At 37.2% G+C, this 16,205-nt stretch overlaps 2 protein-coding genes across 2 annotated transcripts in view; one reads left to right on the top strand and one right to left on the bottom strand.

Moving 5' to 3' along the window:
* Positions 1–641: 641 nt before the first annotated feature.
* On the top strand, positions 642–3,917 carry ppifa (peptidylprolyl isomerase Fa). Its single transcript, XM_060871389.1, has 6 exons — positions 642–860; positions 1,071–1,101; positions 1,848–1,936; positions 2,217–2,313; positions 3,186–3,261; positions 3,428–3,917. Exons 1-6 carry the CDS (start codon positions 720–722, stop codon positions 3,561–3,563), a joined length of 570 nt encoding a protein of 189 aa, XP_060727372.1. The 5' UTR covers positions 642–719; the 3' UTR covers positions 3,564–3,917.
* Positions 3,918–8,549: 4,632 nt separating this feature from the next.
* The window catches only part of zcchc24 (zinc finger, CCHC domain containing 24), a 28,852-nt gene continuing 21,196 nt past the window's right edge, over positions 8,550–16,205 (bottom strand). Inside the window, exons 3-4 of the mRNA XM_060872502.1 lie at positions 11,803–11,967; positions 8,550–9,394 (exon numbers count right to left, since the gene is read on the bottom strand). Coding sequence (XP_060728485.1) covers positions 9,281–9,394; positions 11,803–11,967 — 279 coding nt within the window. The 3' untranslated portion in view covers positions 8,550–9,280. The remainder of the gene's footprint in view (positions 9,395–11,802; positions 11,968–16,205) is intronic.

Here is a 16,205-nt window from a genome sequence, read left to right as displayed (position 1 = left end):
TAAATCCTATGTATTGCTGCACTGCATGTCCAGTGGGACGCTTTTTTGGGATTCAACCATTTAAACATTTAAACCATTGTAACATGATCTGTTATAGGACCTATAAAACAACACGTCAAGATGTGATGCTCCGGGCAAATGTTCTGCTGGGAAATGTTCTGCTGGGGAACCTGTGTTCTGGCATCATGTGGATGTTACTTTGACATGTACCACCTTCTCAAACGTAGTAACAGTATTCCATAATGCCAGTGGCTTTCAGCAGGATATTGTGCCCTGACACACTGCACAAATCGTTTCAGGAACATGATAAAGATGCTGACTTGGCCTCCAAACGAACAGATCTTGATCCGACCGAGCGTTGCAGTACATGCAGTACAAACAAGAGTTTTTTAAGTCCTTAGCTCTGTCTTTGCTTTTATGTAGCACCATGATCCTGGAGAAATGTTGTCTCATTTCACTGTGTACTGCAACAGCTATATATGGTTGAAATGACAAATAAAAGCTTCTTGACTTGACTTGACTTGACTTGACTTGCCTGTACACTGTACAGTATGTTGATTTTCTCTGGGCTCAGCACTCAGAGCTGTAATACAGGCTGACCACACGGGGGCGCTGTGATTTATCTCCACTCAAAAACGCGTTCTGTAAACAGAAGATCACCTCTAACTCTGTCCTTCTGGCTGAACGCGTACCTTTTATTATTAATAACAACATCCACCATGTTACAAATAAAAAATCGATTAAAAACGTGTTCATTGGCGGTCACAGCCAGGCGTCTGCTGTCAGGAGCAGTGAGAAATCCGCTGGTCTTCATGGACGTTGCTGCTGACGGCGAGTTTATTGGCAGAATTCTAATAGAAGTAAGAAGCTTCATTAATAATCATTAACCTCTATAAACTACGTGCAATGCTGCTACACAGCAACTGCGACCTTCATTAAAACAAAACAAATTATATTCTTATAATAAATATTAGATATTATTATCCTAAATAGAATTGTCACATATTTGAAGTTTTAATGCTTTGGGAAGGATTTTGCACTAATTCTCTAGTCTTAATCCTTTTTTCCAGCTTAATGCAGATGTGGTTCCCAAAACAGCAGGTGAGTCTTTATATATATATATATATATATATATATATATATATATATATATACATATATATATATATATATGTATATATATATATAAAATGAACTGATGCTGAATTCTGACTGCTGATTGGTCAGAAGCTGTTGATTGTTCTTCAATAACAGCAGCTATGGCAGTATTTCCGGCTATATATGTAATTATATATATGTAATTATAACTATATATGCAAGTATAACTATATATGTAATTATAACTATATATGTAATTCATACAGTGCAACTAGTGCAGATTAATATAATTCTGTTATTCTGTATGTATTTACTCACAACACTTATAATGAAAACATTAAAATGAATTGATTAAAAATGTTTTGTAATTTAACAAAGAAAAAACATATAATGCTTTATGTTGAATCTGTTCGTTATATTTACAGAGTGTCGGCTTTCAGCTCTTTGTAACAGTCAGGAAATTTCCCACAATATTAAGGACGTTAAACAAAGTTAAATGTCAATCTGTTTTAAAGGCTTGATGTGTCGCTGACTATTAAGCTCACAATTGTAACTGTTGGCAAATAAAACATGGTATAAAATAAAACATCCTGTTTTTGGAAAAGAATCAACTTGTAACAGTAACTCTGCTTTGTGTCGCTTCATTGTTGTGAATTATTCTCCAGCATGTCCCCTTTTTCACTAACCCTAACCCTAACCCTAGGCTTAGGCATGATCAGAATTAAAAGTGAAATTGTTTTCTTTTTCAGAGAATTTCCGAGCGCTGTGTACAGGAGAGCATGGCTTTGGATACAAGGGCTCTATTTTCCACAGAATCATTCCTGAGTTCATGTGTCAGGTATTTGTTCATTACTCTGTCTGACGGGTATTTCATTTCTTCTACGCTCTTGTATATCTACAGTGAAGTAGATCACAGAATCTATTCCAGTTTAAATCTGGACTTAACAGGATGTGATTATATAACTTTGGCATTTCCTTTAAGCAAATTTCAGTGAGCATAGAAACTGTTGAATTGATAAAGTAAAATTAAGCATATTAAGTATTAGTCATCTGTACAGTATGAATACAGCATGTGTATTTGGTTCTGTTCTGTAGCCTGATTGCTTTCATTTGTACAGGGTGGAGATTTCACAAATCACAATGGCACTGGTGGAAAATCAATTTATGGAACGAAATTCAAAGATGAGAATTTCAAGTTGAAACACACTGGTCCAGGTGATGTAACAACTTCTCTTTTTTCTTTTTCCTACATTTAAAAAGATTTTTTTTTCACATTTTTGATTGACGTAATACATTATCTTAATAAGGTTCAATAATTTATTTTGTTTACATAAATTCAGTTTTTTTTACAGTTTGTAACAGGGTAAGGTGAGAACTGTATGCAGCAATCATTAACATTATGGTACACTGTAGTGTGAGGTAATGAATACTGACTTAACAGAACATCTAAAATCATTTCTTAGGTTATGGTTATTAGGAGGAATCCACTTTTGTTCCTGTCAAACAGGTGTCAAAATGTGACTCGCTGGTGTCCAAGGATGACTTGCTAGATTAAGCAAGAACAGATTTGACTAAATGTGTATATATATAATGCCGGTTATTTGTCAGTGATGGTAGACGTCTGTGTCACTTTTGGATCCCTCCACTAGATGGTGGCACAGCAGTGCCAGTGGCTCAGTAGTACAGAGTGCAGATTTTGTAATTCCTTGGCAAATGACCTACTTTTAAAGAAAGTCAACATCAGTGCCTCACAGTGCATTTCTGGTGCCAGGGGGTTCCTAAACCAACAGACCCTCCTGATAGATTGATATGGCCAAATAATGTCAGCTTGTGCAATACTTGCCTGGATGTAATTATAGTAGTGAAGCATAACTCACCCAATCCAGATGTGCCCTCTGCACTGGTATTTTTTCAGGCTTCTTTCTTCCCTCATTCTTATTCTTCTGGAATTTTTTTTGTTATGATGTGGCCTCTAAATCATTTTCAGTTGTAAAGCATTTACTGAACTGTACAATATGATACATGTCAGTAGTGTATTACGGATTGAGACCGCAGTGTGTAATGTTTGCTCGTCTCGTTCTTCACAGGTGTGCTGTCAATGGCAAACTCTGGGCCGAACACCAACGGATCTCAGTTTTTCATCTGCACTGCCAAAACAGAATGGTACACAGATGCAGCCAGCGTTCACATAAGATCAAGTAGTCACTGACACTATAGTGCATGAAACACATTATCACTCTGTTTAAGGTTTGTTTTTGTGCTGCTTTATTAACTACGAAGTCTAACACATCATAATATGTGCTTTACGCTCTCTCTCGTTCTTCCTCAGGCTTGATGGCAAACATGTTGTGTTTGGTGAAGTGAAAGAGGGCATGGAGACTGTCAGGGTAATGGAGTCGTACGGTTTGCATGATGGAGGAACACTTAAGAAGATTGTCATCACAGACTGTGGGGAACTTAAATAATATACGACTTTACACTGTACAGAGCTGACAACTGACTGCTCTTATGTAAATGATTCATCTCCTGCCAAAAGGTAAATGATTTGATATCATAGCCAATAATGCATTTGAATGTAATTCTTTATGATTAAAGGGATGTAATGTTTTATATCTATTTGGTTTTAATAAATCCGAATATGTGTGTTTGGGTTTGGGGGGGTGTTTAGCTTCAGTGCTTTATGCTTGCTATGTAAGCTCTTGCTGCACTGCATGCTAAATCCTAACATGTAAAATCAAACAAACGCTCAAACATACACAGGTTTTGTATAGAAATAGTTTGTATAACTCCACAGAATAAACTGAACTGTATATGAAACATATAGTGTGCCTGTGGCTTTCCTTTTTAATAGCTGAAATGCTGTTTCCAGATGAGAGCTACAGCTTTTTTCCCTCTGCATCCCTAAGCACAGACTTACACAGAATATACCATGTGGGATTTAGTTAGAAAGTGAATTTCCACAATCCCCACTATTGCATTCTGAAGCCTCTCAACAGCTAATTTAGTTGCACTTAAAAAAAAAAAAAAAAAAAACTGACAATCATGTGATTTTTTTTTTTTTAGCCAAGATTTCCTGTCCTCTAAAACAGGATGTGACATCATAGCTTTGTCCATGAAACTTCGCCACCTTAAGGTCACATTATCTTCTTTTGTGTGGTGTGTTAGCCAAGATTTCTATTACAGTATTTGCCAGAATCTCTAGCTTCCCTGCCCTATGCTGTGTGAGTTGAGGTGGAGGTGAAGGTGTAGCTTATCACAGTAATGCTTTATGAAAGTAAATTATGAATTTTTGTGGAAAAACAGTTCACTCTCTTAAGTGAAACCATATGTAAGTTGAGATCACAAGGTTTGTTTGACTTCTCAGATTACAGTGTTGCCATGGAGACGCTCACATTCCCGTTCTGTTTAAGTCTACATTGTTGTAAAACAAACTTCATATAATTCAGGCCTCCACCCTCTTGTGAAGTTTTTAGTGATTTGGAATATGTAGTCCAATTAAAGAAACTCGGCTTTGAGAGGAACATCTGTCCCGCTGCCAAGATCCAGCTTTCTCATATAGCACTCACATGTTTACAATCATCACAAGCCATTACGTGAACATTGAAAAAAAGAGACATCTGTCTTCTGGTTACTGAGGGCTGTGTGGCACAGAATATAAATTTGCTTTAAATTTGCTGAAAGTATGAAATGACGGAAATTCTCTTCAACAAGATACCAACCTGATGTCAGAATGACCAGTATTCCTGGGACTGGATTTCTGTTACACCAGCATCGCTCCCCAGGACTGTACTCTTAATCATTAATCAACAGCACACTGCCTCCTGAGCGATAGACTGGAGCTTTCTCAGCTTTCACTCAGAGCCAAGACGTACACAAAAAAGCTTTACACACACACAGTTGGATCCAACAAGAAATGAACCTTGCTGTATTATAATAATAATAATAATAATCATAATTAATAATAATAATAATAATGATAATAATCATAATTAATAATAATATTAATAATAAAAAGTAATACATAATAATAATAACAATAATAACAATCATAATAATAATAAGAAGAAGAATAAAACAGAGAAACAAAAATTAATTTAGTTTCATTGTTTTAATTCGAGAAAACCCTAAAAGCACATAGTATTCCATTTCCTAACTAACAAATAAGGCACATATCGGAATGCCATTTCATGGACTTTAAGCGACAGTCGTTTTCTCTTTAAAAACCTCCTTTATCACGCTGTTGCTCTGTCCAATCCAATATGATTTCAAAAATGTTACAGACATTATAAACATAAACATACGTTTCTATCTGATCACATGAGAGATTCATCAGTACATTCAGTAAATACGTATTAATCGATATATCCTACAAGTGAATAAAGGCATTGAATTATAACAATCAGTTATTTGTGAGGTGAACTCTATGAAAGCACGTCTCCAAGAAATTACATGAACTAATAATAATAGATTTAAATAATAAATTGCACAAACGTATAATTATTAAATCTGTTAAAATACATGCACATGCAAACTCAACTACAGTTCTTTGTCTCACACAATTTAGCAAATTGTAAATTTCAAAAAAGATGAAGAAAATTCATATTCTTTCTTTGACTTGGCATTAACTGGTGACATGAAAACACTCACAGTTTGATACAGTTTGACTTACAGTGGTGTGAGTCAGTCTTTTACATGAAGTGTGTGTTAGTACAATGTTATTGCTTTCCTAAAACTGCTATTCAAAACATCTGTGCAGACACACGGTGACTTTATAGCCATATTAAAGCACTTACGTTTGTAGTATTATAAAGTTACTATATATACTGAGAAGATCTAAAGAAACCCAAAACATTAAATGGCTTAAAAGGGCATAATAATTATGTACCAACCTTTGAATAATATTATGTCATTATCAATATTTCCTTCATAGTGTAGTTCTGTTGCTTTTTATACAAAAAAAAGAAAAGAAAATGCAGAAAGACCTTCTATAAATATTTCTGTAGGATACAACCTAAGATTATTGTAAAACAATGTAAAAACTCCCAGCTCTTTTGTATCTCAAAAATCTGCCCTTTTTCGCATAAAATCTTTTTAATATTGCATCATAACATTTGAAAGAGCTAACTTAAAAATGGATGGCCATCGAATATATACACAAAAGCAAACATAAAACTGTCTTTGAAAGGGAAAGAAAGAAAAAAAAACAAACAAACTCGCATCTGGTTTCAAATGGCAAAATTTTCCACATCTATACTGGTTTCCAAAATACACATATCGTTCATAAAAGTAAGCTATAAAAGTCAAGTATACGTATTTCAAGGCAAACACATGCGCAAAAGCACTTGTACTGTAAATGCATGTACATCACTACCTGCAATCGCTCCAGGCCTATCTGGCTATAAGAGCAAAACGAGCACATCACAGGGCATAAAACAAACAAAGAAACAAAACCTAAGGTAATGATCTCTTTTTACCACTTTTATAAATCAGTTAACTTTTTTTTTTTTTTTTTTGCCTGAAAGGATGCATGACAGTAAATAGTAACTACTTTGAGTGATTAGAAAATTAGCTTCTGAGAAAAACACTATTTAGTCCTAGTGATGTACACAGTGTTGTGTTGAGTGATTACACTAAAGTCTTGGCTTTTCACTGAGAAAGAAGGCACTGGCTGATCTCCTACAATGATCAAAACACAGTATAACTCCTTCCAAGCTAAATGAGGCTGGAAGCAAAACTTGCCATGTAGCAATGTGGGCACAGAAGAGCGATTAGCAACAAGATTCCACAGTAAAACTACATTTATTGAGCAATGAAGAAGCTCTAGTTGTGGACTAACACTGATGAAATGGCTGGACCGAATTTGAACAGAGCTGTACGTTTATTTATTTATTTTATGAGGCAGTGATTTTTCTACCTCGCTGCTGATTCCTCCAGAGCAGCCCTTAGTGAAGATTTACCACCAGGACATCAAATCTAAGGCACCGCAAACAGTAATAAATGGAGGGTAAAATATATGATGGTTTTAGGTTTTCAGTGCTAATGGGTCCGTTACCTTGCCGCCCCATCAAATTCACATCTTAGACCAGCACGAGACATGACATTTACCTCCTGGAATCTCAACATTTCAGGCATGGTTTACTTCTTTTTGTATCAAACAGTTTTTTTCTCTACTAAACAATTATTTATATATATATATATATATATATATATATATATATATATATATATATATATATATATATATATATATATATATATATATGAGATTAGGACTTCTAAAGTTTAGTAAACAATTATACACACCCTATATAATCAAGAAATGTGTTTGACTTTATATGTACATCTAGACTTTTGACAAGACAATATTCCATCTGTTATAACTTCCATCAGCTGATGCTTACAAAATGTCTACAAATGACCTTTGTTATACAAAATAAAGCTACATTTAATGTTATATAAATGAATTGCCCACTGATCACACTCAGATGTGACCGCTTAGTATGTAAATGCTTAGAAAACAGAGGTAAACTACAGTATAGACTTTCCATCTTGTAATATTTTATGTCCTTCTCCTAAGTGAATTTCTTTACAATAAACTACATTCCTCAGATACTTCCAAGATCCTATGTTCAATCAACTGTAACCAAAACCACAGCTTGTCAGTTTGAGACCTTTCAAGGCCTTTCACTATAACATACCTTTTCCTTTTCTCACATCTCAGCCACGTTACCTCCGTGTCAAACTACACTCGCAATTATTTCCCAAAAATCACAGCTCTGATGGGACTAAATCCATCATTTGTCACTTCTATTGCTAATTTGAAATTGCGGATCAAAGCAAAACTTTTATACAGCCGTCATATATAAATCTTTAGAAGAGATGTATGGATTTTTTTTTTTTTTGGGATATCACTACGGTCCCTTAAATTTCTGTATCAAAATAAAAGTAAATTGGTCATATAAATTTAAAAGAAGTTCTTACACTGTTATAGTACTTGACAGATATCAGGTAGGTTTGCGTACATCAGAGCTGGTCTGGCTGATTTTAGCACATAATCTTTTTTAAGTACTTTTTGATACACTAATAAATGCTATTAGTACACCATAAACATCTGGCACTTCGGCTATTTGAAGACAAAGCCAATGTAGGATTGCATAGATACATAAAGGTCAGGATCCTGTCGTTAGCAGGCCTTAAACATCATGACATCTTAAAAGTAACTGAAATGATACTTTGAGATTCTAATACTGATTCTATCCTGAACAGAATCTACATGTGCTACTGCTCAGTAAAATGACTAAGACTTGTGTATGTTGCATTTCATTGTTGTCCATAAAACAAACAAACAAAACCTACAAACAAACAAAAATAAAATACATACATTATATATATGTATATATATATATATATATATATATATATATATATATATATATATATATATATATATATATATATAATGTTAACTCTGGTACATCCTGCTGTTGAATGCTGTAGTGTTTGGTAACGTTATCTTGCATGCTGTGTGTTTATATAGAAAACATGTACGACAAAGTAGGAATTTGCTAAGATAATTTTATCCTATAATTCTATCTATCCTACAGTAGTTTCTAATGGCAAGAGGTGGGGTTAAACAATATGTGCATACGTACAAATCCCAGTTAAGTTGAATCAATTGCACAGCGATATAATAACATTACAAATAAATATGGAACATAAAAGCCAGGGATGACTAGTACAATATCCCCTGTTAATTCACAGTTAAATTGGTGTGCTGTTGACCCAAAGAACATTGCAAGGCATACTCAGCCCTGTGTGACTGAACTAATATAATACCTTTACCACTCAGCACATCCACATAGTTCACTTGACAGGGAAAATGACGGCAGTCTGTAAACACGCAGTCAGAGAACACAAGGCTGAGGTCACCTATTGTGCCCGGTTTGGATATCAATACTGGCAGTGACACCCTTCTAATACACATGATCAATCATCCATTATACACATATTTCAGATAAATGTGTTTTATGCTTTTGATACACTAGGCCATAATTGCATTAGCAATATTTACAAAAACCATTTTGGCACATTTCACTTTTTCTTGGAGCTCTTCATGAGTAGGGCAGAGGGAAAGATGGGCAGTGGGAGAGGGAGGCAGGAGTGGGCACAGACCTGCAGGTCCTTATTGCACTCGGCGGCAGTAGTAGCCAAGGACTTTGCACTTCTCACACAGATGCTGCGGGTGCTCCTTGCTCTGATCAGAAACATCCAGGCCATCGGGCTTCTCCAGAGGACGCTGGGAAAAGAGAAATCACCACCATTCATACTCAGAGTTCAGTTCAAATCGTTTCCTTCAACCATAAATCTTTCCTCACCTCAATACCCGACTTAGGGCTGTGGCTGCTTTCAAAAATGGTGATGAGGCCTTGAAGACCGGTATTATGGAAAATCATATGAGTTCAGTTTTCAAACCACAACCCGGATCCATCAGACAGGGTGTGTCTAATCATTAAAAGAATTTCAGTGGCATTGTAAATAATTTCAGGATTTTGGTCTTATCCTTCAGAGTTTCACACCAGCATGTCAATACTATTATTGGAAATTATGCAAAAGACCCTGAGAATATGTGTGGGAGCCAGCAGGTTTTGGCTGTTGATCACTAACAATACCTCCACAATCATTTGTTTTCCCACTCATTGCTGCTGCTAAATCTTTTCATGACCCTGTTATTCTTTCCAGTGTGTCTCAGCTGTATTTTAGAAATGATGGAAAATCAGGTTAACATGGGTCACTGGGAGGAGGCAATGTAGTATTACATGAGAGTGTTTATCTAAGAGTGAAGGGCTTTGTGAATGATAATATTAGGGAATATCAGATACCACTCAGGATTAAGCATTTGGCTTATGTGCTTAATAACTGGAATGAATTACCTTCGAACAGCCGAAGAGCACGGTATAAAAGCAAACTTTGAGGGACTGTAGAATTCCACCCCTGTTTCTAGTCTACTCATACAAGGTGTCAGTCACACTCCAAGAGCAAGGCAGTGAATTAGAGACTGAGTGAAACAGGGCTGAAAGCTGTTTCTGGCCATGTTTTCTTATTGGATTTAGTGTGGCAAAGGGCACTTTTGAAACACTTTCACTTTTACACGTTCATCTTATATGAACTACTGGGGATGGATTAATAGTTACATTTTGGTGAGACAGATTCTAGCCATGGATGTTCTTAATCAGTGCACTTTGGCTGTAAGACTTACCTCCTCTCCAAGATGAGAAAATGAACAGAAATTTTGTGGACATCACATAAACGAAAATTCATTTCAACATGGCATGTTGTCCAAATGTTGCCTGAAACTATCCACAGCTAAAGCAAGTGAGCAGTGCACTTTTGATATGGTTTGGTGATGCATTTTGAAGAACTACATATTGACTCATTCATCTTCAGTAACCTCTTTATGTGGGTTAGGGTTGTGGTAGACCAAGAGCACTGGGAGTGAGATGAGAATGTACCCTGGATGGCAAGACGGTCCATCATTAGGTACCACGTACACACACATTTACACACTCATTAACATCTGGGTCAATTTAGTGTAGTTAAGGTTTTTTTTTTGGAGTGAGAAGAAGCCTAGAGGAAACCCCACATGAACAAAGGGAGAATATAACATACACATGGAGCTGAGCTCAGGATTGAACTGGGGGCTGTAAAGCTAGCCACTGTACCTCCACTGTGAATACCAACATGTGTGGCCAAGGAACTTGGTTACAGTGTTGTTGATGATTATACCTGTCCGACTGACTATATGTACTTGTATATTCTCCAAACCTCAATTAAGTCATGAATGAATTAAACAGTACGTTTTGGCTGTATTTGTTTTTACCATCTTAAATTGTTAGCTATCTTAGATGTCTTAGATGCTTTTGGAAATGAACCTGCCCAAATAACCAGTTTAATTATGACAATCTATAGAACCTCAGATGTGTACGAGAGGTAAGTCACTTAGGTGAACTCTGCTCCTGAGTCCTTCTCACAGAGACTGCATATTGCACACCTCACACATAGAATGAGGGGAATGTTAAGTGGTGATGCCTAAAAGGCAAAGAATTTGCCTGCAAGAGAATAGTTAACCACAACAAACTCAAACTCAAAAGAGCACCCTGTTCCCATGAGTCTCCTGAGACTGGTTAGTTTCTCATTATTTTAAAGCCACATTTGAGCACAATGACTACAATCAATGCTTCTATATTTACGCTTTAATCTAATCCATACTTCCAAGAAATTTGGACTAAATGTACAACTCAACAAAACTAAAGCTCAATGTTTTTGTGTTTTATCATTTTGTCCATTAATTTCAATTAATAGCCTTTAGTGAGGCTACACAGGAGCAGTGGTGGTTTTAATCAGACTTCATCTACCCGATACATGATACATCTCCTAGAAGAGAACGCTCCAAGAAGAGTTTTTTTTTTGAGGTGATTATGAGAATGCCTGGGTTCAGTCTCAGGTTTCAAGGTAGCCCAAGGTACTCTATCCACACCAACAATTCCACCACACAGTGCAGCGTGTGTGTGTGTACATTATGCAAGCATGCTTATCAGTCAGCACTGGACGTGTATGCACACACAGGTAATGTGATACATTTGCACAGTGTACACTCTGGGATGTATGTGAACGATACTGGAAAATGTAGTGAAAGCTGTGTTGCACCTGTTTGTGAGGGTACACGTTGATATGACACTTGATACACTCCTGTCCCATATTGGCCCAGGAGTTTCCACTCATCCACTTCCTTTTACATTTGGGACACTTGTACTCTCCAAAGCACCTCTTCTTTCCTTGATAAGGTGTCAGTCCCTCACCTTTGGGCCGAGCCTGAAACAGAAAAGCAGAATGCTCAGTTAGACGATCGTCTTTGTTTTCTGATCAAAGATGAATGTTTGTAGGACGCTGGAGTGAATTGTTAAATGTCGTTGAAGAATTTGTCCCCTAATTCATAAGCAGATCTCACTTTGGTATGTGCCATTCAAATGTATTTAAATGTTGTGTAGCAGAGCACACGCCTTGCTGTTAGAAAATTACTGTTCCTACTCAACCAAAAGAACTTATCAACTTTCGACAAATAGTTTTATAGCAAAATTGTCCATCAAATGAAAAGCTGTAGACATTGTGTTTTATTAGCTGTTTATGATATTAGTTAAGGCTTTGATGGCATTATAAATATTTGTTTAATGTATTCCAAAGGGCTTTTAAATGCAAAAAAACTATTCACCAACAGACTTGGGCATAGTATTAAGCTGAGTGAGTTAATGCTGGCATTGATATCTAGGCCACAACTGTGAGAAGGAAAACTCAAATTTTCCCTTGTGTGTCACAAACAAGAGTTTTAAGTCACTGTTATGGGAGATCATGAAATGCCAACATCCAAAACAAACAAATTTAGAAAATTCCACAAGCTGGTTTATTTCCTTTTAACAGAAGAGAACACAGTATGCATTAAATTTATGGTAGAGTAATATTACAACCAAGGAGACTGCCAAGCAAAAACTCCCCTACTGTCGCCAGTTCATCACTGGTAAACCAGAGCCATTATAATGCAAACCAGAAGAGCATACAATACAAGTTACCACAAGAACTTCAACTGCAAGCCATCCCAAATGTGTGGACACTAAATGCAGAATCCCAAAGAAATGCTAATCATTTAAACACAGATAAGACTCATATATGATGAATATGATGTCTTCCATCTGTGTTCTGTTCATTTAGTTCAGCATATGCACATTATTATGGCTCCTTACCAAACAATTTGTCTTTAAGTAAAGATACAGAAAATGATGAAATAGACAGAAAATAACCCAATCAGTCACAGGCTTCAAATATTTTACATCATGAGCTCTAAGCGCGGCGGTTCAAACAGACGATGAAAGGAGTTTTCGGAGGCCCTGCTCTGCCCATGTGAAACTTATCATATCATATTAGTTCCTGTCTCTGGGTGATGGGTGTCTGTGCCTGAAGCTGATTTCAGACTGTAGTGAGGATGTGAGATGGTGGCTATGTTGCATTGGTCCCACGAGTTATAGAAGGTGAAATCATTCGCATCTGTTCCAGAGTGCAAAAAGCCTGCAATATGCGTCACAACAGGCTCGCTGCATGCGACAGGCCTTCCTCCCCAACCTTAAACAATATGACTCAACCACTGTCAACAAACCATCTCCCATCTTAGCAGCAGCTGGAAACCATGAGTTTTGTGGCTACATTTCTAAACTTCACAAACGGACTGACGCAAGGGCGATCAGGCATCGCTGTAGGACTGGAGTGGGTGGGGAGCGCTAGGACGGGGGAAAAATAATAAAAACCCCTAACATAACTGACCTCAGTCCCACTGATTCATACTTTCCATTGTTGTGATTTATTAAGCATTAGGTGTAACTCCAGCTTAATGGAATGAACATACTAAAAACACTGCTCTGTGCAGTTTAAGTGGCATAATGTCCTGTGTTATGATGTCAAGTACAATATATTAATTTGCAGTACATCAACAGCACATCGACCTTAACTAACATTCCAGTTTTTCTGCCTGTTCATATAGAAATATATGATTAAAGCTTTAATGAGCCATCCTAGACAATTCACAACTTCATCTACTCATAAAAAGAATCTTTGCAGCAGCATTGCTCTGCATCATGGACTGGACCCATGCTAGTGATACTGTTTACAATAGCTTGACCTATTTGAGTTTGAATAGCATTCAGATAAATTAAGGATTAGAGAAAATAGCATTTTAATCTGAGATAAGACATACACTACAGTATATGGCCAAAAGTGTGGAAACATTTGATCATCACACACAAACACGCTGGTTGAACACATCCCATTCCAGGTCTAATCTCTGGAAGCTTTGTTAATAAAGCTTTTAATAATAACCTTCAATCTAATGGAAAGATTTTCCATTCAGCTACCAGAGCATTATAAAGGTCAGGTGCTGATGTTGTGTGAGGAGATCCGAGGTGCAGAAGGCACTATCCCAGTGGGATTGAGGTCAGAGATCTGTGGAGGCTTCTCAAGTTCCTCCACTCCAACCTTGGGAAACCATGCTCTTCATGGAGCTCGCTTTGTGTACAGGGGCTTTGTCATGCTGATACAGGTTTGAGCTTCTTAGATTCATTCATTCATTCATTCATCTTCTACCGCTTATCCGAACTACCTCGGGTCACGGGGAGCCTGTGCCTATCTCAGGCGTCATCGGGCATCAAGGCAGGATACACCCTGGACGGAGTGCCAACCCATCGCAGGGCACACACACACTCTCAATCACTCACGCAATCACACACTAGGGACAATTTTCCAGAGATGCCAATCAACCTACCATGCATGTCTTTGGACCGGGGGAGGAAACCGGAGTACCCGGAGGAAACCCCCGAGGCACGGGGAGAACATGCAAACTCCACACACACAAGGTGGAGGCGGGAATCGAACGCCCAACCCTGGAGGTGTGAGGCGAACGTGCTAACCACTAAGCCACCGTGCCCCCCTTCTTAGATTCAGTGAAGGGAAATTATAATTCTACCTCAAACAAAGACATTCTATATGCTTTTGTGCTTCAGACACTGTGACACACTTTGTGACATATATATATGTATATACACTGTATATATAGGTGTGATAGTCAGGTGACCACAAACCTTTGGCCATCAAGTGTATATTAATACGATAATACATACAAATTCAATAAAACACTAAATTGTTTGAGGGTACTTGGATAAGAAATAAAAAGAGCTTGGATCTTAGTTTACATCTGGTTTGTCTAAACGTCTCTTTTACAAGACAAAAAAAGCAAAGAAGAGAAACAAAATCCCCACAAGCTTTAGTGGGCTATAACACATTGAATTATGTTCATTGGTTTATAATTATCTGGACAGTATTGCTCCAAACTCAAACCAAGTGTCTGTATTTGAAAACATTTTATATTGACTACACCAACAAACAGTTCAGTCTAAATTACAGATTGATGCCAAGGCCTCTGCATTTTGGTTGCATGTTTACACAGTTGAACTCAGTGCACTGCTCTAAAAGCAGCATGACCACTTTGCCCTGAATCTCAGCCCTAGCATACTGGTCAAAGAAGAAGGGTGTTTAAAGACAGTTCAGGCTGTTTCTGTGCTAGCATTTTTTAAAGTGGACCACAAAAGCAGACATTTATTACCACAGGCACAGGGGCACCTAAGAACAAATATTGCAAAGATCTGTCTTTGTCTATCTGTATTGGAATCAACATGCTCTAGCTTCCTTCAAGAAAAGCACATGACCGCTGCAATGATGGCTGCTTGGGACATTGGAGGCATGTATCCAGTGACTGTAAGCTGTTCTTGAGGTAAAATAGGGAATTGAATTTGAGCAGCCCTCCAGCTGTGTCCCCTAAGGAGGATGGAGGAGGCTGAGATCGAGAAACAGAGCCAACCTCCCTGTAACAGGACAAATACCACAGCACGGCAGTCATCGGTCGCAGCTGGAGAGGGCCCTCCAATCAAGCCCTACATGACTGAAAGGAGGAGGAAATCAGAAGCAGATGGGTCCCACACTGGTATAACACAAGAAAACACTAAAAACCCCTCATAAAACCACTGATCTGCTTTGAATTAGGCCTATAAGTTAGGCCAAATGAGGACCTAAGGAAAGTGCTAACCTGAAACATTGGCTATGACTGCTGTTGATTCGGCATATTTTCATTGCAAAAGATGTGCCATATGATCGATAAGTATGCGGCTTCCATGCCAGGGGAACGTTGGAAGCATTATATAACATGACAGCAGAAAGAAAACAAAAACCAACAAAACAAAACAAGAAAATTTCCTTTTACAATCATTTAGTACAACATGGTTTTCAAACCAAAGAGTCCATGAATATACTTTTTTTTAAATAAAGTATTATTAATACAAAAAAAAAGTTTTTAATAAAGTGCTCTCTTTGGATTGATGTATGTACAAAACTGTATTGCAGCACGCTCACACATATGTTTCAAATCATGAAGGTATCTGTTGTGTGAGCCATCAGTTTTTTTTATACTAATAACAAATCATCACAATTCATCTTCATCATCTTACATTTCTGTGTAT

This window comes from Tachysurus vachellii, chromosome 6 (genome assembly GCF_030014155.1).
Source record: "Tachysurus vachellii isolate PV-2020 chromosome 6, HZAU_Pvac_v1, whole genome shotgun sequence".
Classification (NCBI taxonomy): domain Eukaryota; kingdom Metazoa; phylum Chordata; class Actinopteri; order Siluriformes; family Bagridae; genus Tachysurus; species Tachysurus vachellii.
Note: the sequence above shows the minus strand (reverse complement) of the source record. Positions and strands in the feature narration are given on the sequence as shown.